Here is a 7,478-nt window from a genome sequence, read left to right as displayed (position 1 = left end):
TAACTCTCTTTAATTAACAAAAGTAGAATTATGCAAAAGAAAGTCTTGAAGCTGCTAATCATTTCTGTATCATGCTTAATTTGCTAAATTAATTTTATTTCTCTCTAAACACTCGCAGACACAAATACCATCTGAAACACACACTCTAACTCTCTTTAATTATGATTGATTTCTCTGTCCAAGTCAGTAAATGAATGATCTTTTCTTTGGCGAGGAAGGCAGCGGCTAATTAAAATCATCTCGTAGAGATCAGAGGGCCTCAGATTCCTTTACTTACATCCCAATACACACTCCTGGGGAAATTCTGGAGATTACTTCTGGACAGATTTTTGGCTGTTGTGATTGAGTTATTCGACAGGCGAGGCTAAAAACTAGTCAGCATGATTTGCAATCTCATATTTAACAATAATGACTCAAAGCCAAAGAGGCTTTCTGCATTTAGTGAATGTATAATGCTGACCACTGAACTGATGTTTGTTCTATTTCTATAATGCTGACTCAACCTGAGGTCACTTGATTGGATTCTTACTCTCAGAGCCACCGACGAAGCTCTCCTGCCACCTACTGGCAATCATATGAAACATGAAAAAAGTAGACTAGTTCTTGTCTAAGTGTGTGGATCTTGGACAGAATGGGCTACAAAGTGGCTGAAAGTCAAAATGATGTGTATTTTCAGACAAACCAGTGACGTTCTTAGACAAAATGATTCTTTTATTGAAAAATGTGTTTTGAGGTTTGGAATGTGGCAGTACAGACTGATCACAAGAACACCATTCATGATACAAAAGTTGATTGAATCAGTTTTACAGTACTCAAAAAAATACTACCACTCCTTTGTTTTAAACTTTACATTATATGTAAACAAAGGGAAATCACTAAAAGAAATTTAAAGCACACAAAATGTGAGGAAAGTGTCAGGACAACATGATTGTGCTAGACATTTTGCTAATACTATTCAAATAGGAACTTATCCAGGAAATCCAATGGAAGAGATGTGAAATTGAAATAACATCAGATTCCCGATCACTGCAGGAACTCTGCAATAAAGTGGCGAAGTGCCCTAAATCTAATACAAATGTTTAAGAAATGTGGTCTAAAAATGACAGTTCAAACACATTTTTTTTATATTTAGCAAACCCACTGGGATTGTCATAATGACTGTGCAGCATTCCTAATTCACTGACTCAGAAGGAAGGCAAGAGGTGTTTCAACAATTGACTGTTTGTGTGCTCTTGAAGGGTTCTTGACATCACGTCACAACGTCAATCAGACATTCAGTCACAGCCCACAGCTTAAAATGATTGCTGTAAACAACTTCAAATTTTGTCAGTGAGATTAGTAAAGTGTACCAAAAACAATGTTGTGCAGGGACAATTATTTGGTCCACAAACTTAACACTACATCAATAACATTAGTAGTACTCAGTCTTAAAGGAACAGTTCACCCAAATTCTGTCATCATTTTTTCACCTTCATGTCATTCCAAACCAGATTTTCTTTCTTCAGCGGGACACAAAAGAAGAGATTTGCTGCTCTTGATGAAAGCATTAAGTGACAAGCACCTGGAAACCCCTTAGAATATAGTGCAGAAGTCGTATGGACTTTTAGGGAGCTTTTTGCTTTTTGAGCTTGCAAGTCTTGCATTCATTGACAGTTTTGTCAGTTGCACTCCACGAAAAGACATATGGGTTTGGAATGTCATGAAGGGACTAAATAATGACAGAACTGTACAGAATATTTGGGTAAACTATACCTGTTCCTCATCCTTCCTTGACGTTTGCTCTCTGTCAGTCATTCATGTTCACATTTACAGTACAATTTGGTGGCAGGCCTGCAGGTAACTCGTCGCATTGACAATATTAAACATGTCCTTTCTCACAAAAGACAGGAAATTACCCAGAGGGCACAGCGGCTGAGCAGAGTGTCGATTGTGGTCACGGCAGAAGGCTGTGTCAAAGGTCAAGTCCTCTCCGTTATAGAGAACACGAATGAACATATTTTCCAACCACTTTCCTCGTTTTCTATCACTCTTTCTGTCTTTGTCTTTCACTTCCGGGCTGTTCCACAGCTCAAACACCAGCCGTGCTGCAAACTTTGGAAATCCCGCCCCTTCCAGACCAAGCGCGCTTAGCAACGGCGCCATTGTTACGTCATGAGCAGATGCTAAAGCGAAGACTGCCTCTTCCTTGCCTTTGAGCGTTTGGCTTCCTCTGGCAATCCTCTCCATCCGCGTTGCGGTACGGTTGAGGTACGGATGTGCCGCGAGCACAGCATATCGGCGGTAAAGCCCCGCCTCCCGCCGCTCCAGTTCATCATTTTTCTGCTGCCGTCGAATCACAGCAAAGTGCTGTAGTGTAAGACACGCCCCCTCATCCGGAGCGTTTGATGTAATCTGAGTGCTAGAGCATGGAAAAGGAAGACCGTGACAAAAGTGACACAACAACGCATCCACAGGATTGGCCGCCCTCAGATTCTTCGTGGCCACGCCCAACGTCTTCGCCATGGCGACATACGTGCGTTCCAGTTCCGTGTCTGCAGTCCTCTGCCGATACTGCCTGCGCTGCTCCTGGTCCAGGTACCGGTTGCGTGCGGGGCATTCGCACGAGGAACCGCAGAACAGCGTACTCCACTGCTGTTTTACCGTCAGCCGTGACCAATCAAAATGTGGCAGGAAACCGAAGAGGAAGGCCAATCCACTCTGAAGGGTGCGGCTCTTACCTGTAGTCTCCACCCACAACTGCTGCGGCGACCAATCAGCAGTGAGCAGATTGTGACGCTTGATGTAAGCCTGGCGAAGATGATCGCCGTTTTTCAAATGCTGTACGACTCCTTATTAAGAGAAAAAAGAAAAATACATTTTAGTAAGAATGCAGAATAATGTTATTTTATGAAGGTTATTTTAGTATCATTGATATACTGTAATAGTTAATATTTTGAATTTGTTTTTATTTTAATATTTTTTTATTCTAAGTTTTAGTAAATTTGTTGAGTGTTTTTGTCATTTTTATTAGTTTTTGTTTTAATTTTAATAGTTCTTTTTAATTAATTTTTATTTCAGATTTAGTTTGTTAGTTTAGTTCTTCAACTTAAACTAACTAAAGTTAACTAACTAAAATACATTTTAAAATAAAATAAGTTATAAAATAAGTATTATTTATGTATTTTATTTCAAGTAGCAATTTTTTTTTATGTTTTCAGTTTTAGTTAATGAAAACAACCGTTTCACACCTAGAATAAAACAATAAATAACTCAATTCGTAATTAAGTTTGTTTATATTTATTTTTTTAATATACATACAGTATATATAGAAATATTCTATTGCTGTGCACTGTGATTGGTTACCTGTCTGTGTGAGCTCGCCCATTTCACAGGTGCTGTGATTGGGTAATCTGGGCAGAGATCCCAGTGATGTGTCCCAGTGACCACGCCCACTGAGAGCCATGTGACTAATGAAGGAGGCCAAGAGGGGGTGAGAGGGCTTTCTGCAAAATTACAACCAAAAAAATGTGTTTTAGAACTTATTTTAAATCAGAAATAATTTTGATGTGATACATTTGTGAGACTTTACCAATTAAAACAACACAGTAGGCCAGCAACACCTAACTCTGAGCAATGTGAGCATGTCATTACTAGACATATCCAGAAGGGGGAAGCATGCCTTAGCCTTTTGATTAATTATTAAACCGCAAATACTTTATTTTAGAACTACATTTTGGGTTAGTCTGTAGTAAAATATTTAACTTTTTTTTTTTTTTAAACAATAAAAGTCAAGGGCAGAGGTCTGCTACCTGCTTTGTTCCTGAAAACGAATGCTCATCGTTAGAAGATGACAACAGCATGTGCCAAAAACAATGCAAGAGCACTGATACAGTATTTACTACACTGAATTGATACACAACAGAACTACAATTACATGAAACATGCATCATTTAAATAATTACTGCATGGAATTAATGCAGGTCTAATGCAACTAAGGATCAAAACTGGAAAGTAACAACTATATCGAACAAACTGGGTATTATTTCCCTTTGCAGGCAGTTTTAAACACACAAGAGATTTCTGAGAACAAGGGATGTCAGATCACTGTATTTTATTATAATGCATCTTCATTTTTGAGTCAGAGCCCATCAGATCATAACGGTCTGGTTGGGTCAGGTCACAGAGTTAATCTGAATCATCTGACCTCTAAGGGTACCACAAGAGATTTCTGAGAACAAGGGATGTCAGATCACTGTATTTTATTATAATGCATCTTCATTTTTGAGTCAGAGCCCATCAGATCATAATGGTCCGGTTGGGTCAGGTCACAGAGTTAATCTGAATCATCTGACCTCTAAGGGTACGTCTGCATTTAGATAGTAAGGTAAGCATATTTGAGTGTAAGTGAAGAACCAGAGCATGTTAAAGGGAAAGAGACAGAAGGATTTGTGGTTGAGGATTACTTTGTAATACATAAATCTCAGCCATCATGGGAATATTATGATATGCTGTGCGTGATTAATAATTCTTGGAATACTCTGGACAAAAGCATTTGTCATGCCATTGGTAAGAACTCTACAATGAAACCATGGAAACACAACAGTGTTATTTTCAGTAGTGTTACAGTGACTGTTCAATGCTGCCGTAACCACGGAGACACGGCTCAGGAACGGATAAAAGACGACGACGGGAATAAAATATTAATCTGATAATGATTCATAAACTGCATGCCCTATGACAAACATCAAACCCTGATAAACACACACACACACTAAACACGCAAACATAATCCTACATTTACACACCAATCACTGGTGGTTATCAGCTGTAAGCTCAAAGAAAAAAAATGCAATCCTCTGCAGTGAGGGATGAGTCAAATCAGTTTTGATTCCTTGAAAAAACAAGCTGCATTTTAAAATAATGCATTGTGCTTTTTCAGTCATTTTATTATATATTAGATATGACAGACAGACAGATAGATAGATAGATACTGTAGAAAGACAGACAGACAGACATACAGACAGATAGATAGATACTGTAGAAAGACAGACATAGACAGACAGACGGACCGGATTCACACGCTTTCTGCTTTTACCAAGTGACCTTTGCTCTGCCACCGGATTGGTTGGAATGAGGTGCACTAGGGAAAGAAAGAAAGGACTATGAGAGTCATTAAGCACAAGCACACACTTTTTCCAGCTTCCTCAGTTCTGACCTCATAAAACAAACATTGAGACTGCACAGTGCTGCGGATTGTTAAATTTTGGGAATCGTCATGGTGATGTGGGCAGAGGGAGGAGTCTGACCGGATATTAACCAGTGACTGACAGCTACCAGAAAGAAGGTGCTACAATCCTTAAATGTGACAGATGAAAACACAAGACCAACATCTGGATTTTACTGAACATTTAAGCTGCATGCTTACATTTTAAGTACACATAAACAATGGCAGCAACTCATAAAAGGACTCATAATTATGACAAATTAAATTTTCATAGGTGTAAAAGACCCAATTGCACTATAAAAACAGACTAGCATTAAGAACTTTAATTTTCCAAAACCAGCATTTATAGAAACTAAAACTCAATTATGATTGTTTTGGCACAAAAAAACTTCACTAACATTATAAGTGGATTTCAAAGAAAATAAATAAAATGTGAAAACGTATGATATAACCCTTAAATAACATGAAATGTTTTAATAAAAGAAACAAGCAGCATCGCCCTCTGTTTTGTAAAAATCGACGCGTTTCAAAAAGGCGGGGCATAGAGGAGAAACAATAATGTACAGTATGTGGAAAATAATGTGTTTTTTTTTACTTTAAACCGCATAAACACATTTCATTACACCAAATACACAAAATAATGTTCTTTTTAGCAGCATCATATGACCCCTTTAAGACTCTGTTCTGTCCTACATTCAGACAGCTTTCAGCTCTTGTTGGAGACATCACAAAGGAAGGAATGAATTAGTAATGACCTCACACAGGGTAAAAGAAACAGGCAACGTGAGGAAGACAGTAAGGATGACAATCAGATTCAGCAAAAATACACATGCATTTAGGCATTTAAGACACTTAAAGTGCTATTGCATTAGATTACAAAATAAACCAAGTGTGTAAACAGATGCTATTTTCTGAAGCTGAGTGAAATGTTTTAAGTACAGAGAGAGACTGTAAACCAGGTCAAAGGTCAACTCTTTACTATCACCAAACACACGTGCATGCCTGAACACAACAAAAATGTGGTTCTCTTATATTGGCCTGTTGCTCAGACTGAACTGTGATTGGCTGTGGGATGCAGAGGGCGGGTATTAAAATGATGACTGACCAATCCCTGCTCGCCTTGTCAAAAAAATGTCAAGTTTGGTTTCATTCGAGTTGGCTTTGCAAATTCTTACCATCTGTGCTTTTAAACAACTAAATTAGCGGGATTTTCCTGTAGCTGTCACTGTGACATGAAATGTTTAATCTGCTTATATACGCAGGGCTGGTTTCTCAGATACAAATAACCGCAGTCATCTGCGAAAGAGGATTTTCAGTCAAGGACGTGGGACATTGGGGTCTAATCTGGGAATAATCTGTCTCAGAAGCTAATTTGATTGACCAATGCATAAAAATAAAAAAAAATACATAAACATTTCTCTGCTGCAAACCATATTCTCGCTAATGACTTTAGTTAGGTCTTCCAGGTTTTTGGACTGCTCGGTTTCACTTCTTAAAAATTTCATGTAAACTTAAATTTCCAGTTACTGATTTCAGAGATTGCATTTAGCCTGCCAAACCAATCGGCAGTGAAGTATCATCCATGTGTCGGCTGGCAGCCCCCAACTTCTTCTAGTTCACAAGCTCATGTAAACATTCTCAGAGGTCAGAGAGTCTGTCTGTTCTTTTCTTCTTAAAGTCAGCATGAAATAAAAGCTCACCGTATTTATTTTGCATATTAATCAAATGCATATTATAGATCTGATTGTACATTTTTTTTTTTTTTGGACCTCATAATTCTTAATCAGAATGTCATAACTGGATCTTCCAGTGAAAACGACAGATAGAGATTTTCTAATTCATGTTATAGATCTTATTATGGACAATTCATCCATGCATGCGTTTAATTTTTTTTGTTTTGACCTCATGTTTAACCCTTGTGCGACCTTTTGGACATTTTTGTCCTTTTCAGTTTAGTTTTTTTGATCATTTTGCCTGTGTTATTGCCAACTGCATAAATTTTGGCACAGGTGTGTATTTTTATTGGAATTTTACTATTTCACTTCCATTTCCTTTAATAAATCTGTTTTGCACTAGGTACAACAAATTGTTCCTCTCAGGACCTTAAGGACAAAAATGTCCCCATTGAAACCCATTAAAACTGCTATTTTTAATCGCAGTGCCATTTAACTGTAAAATTATGCAATTTTTGTTGATAGGCTTTCATTATATTGGCAAGGCTTTAAAATTTAATTTTTTACCAGATGGTGCCATTTCTCCAGGTTTGACCTATAAA

At 37.8% G+C, this 7,478-nt stretch overlaps 1 protein-coding gene across 1 annotated transcript in view; it reads right to left on the bottom strand.

Annotated features, from left to right (window-relative positions):
• Positions 1-735: 735 nt before the first annotated feature.
• The window catches only part of LOC107739928 (2-phosphoxylose phosphatase 1-like), a 10,235-nt gene continuing 3,492 nt past the window's right edge, over positions 736-7,478 (bottom strand). Inside the window, exons 3-5 of the mRNA XM_016552179.1 lie at positions 5,041-5,119; positions 3,343-3,482; positions 736-2,828 (exon numbers count right to left, since the gene is read on the bottom strand). Of these exons, the coding sequence (XP_016407665.1) occupies positions 1,807-2,828; positions 3,343-3,482; positions 5,041-5,119 (1,241 nt within the window). The 3' untranslated portion in view covers positions 736-1,806. The remainder of the gene's footprint in view (positions 2,829-3,342; positions 3,483-5,040; positions 5,120-7,478) is intronic.

This window comes from Sinocyclocheilus rhinocerous, unplaced genomic scaffold, assembly GCF_001515625.1.
Source record: "Sinocyclocheilus rhinocerous isolate Xijiao unplaced genomic scaffold, SAMN03320098_v1.1 scaffold1126, whole genome shotgun sequence".
NCBI classification, from domain to species: Eukaryota; Metazoa; Chordata; class Actinopteri; order Cypriniformes; family Cyprinidae; genus Sinocyclocheilus; species Sinocyclocheilus rhinocerous.
This window is presented reverse-complemented; position numbering and strand designations above follow the sequence as displayed.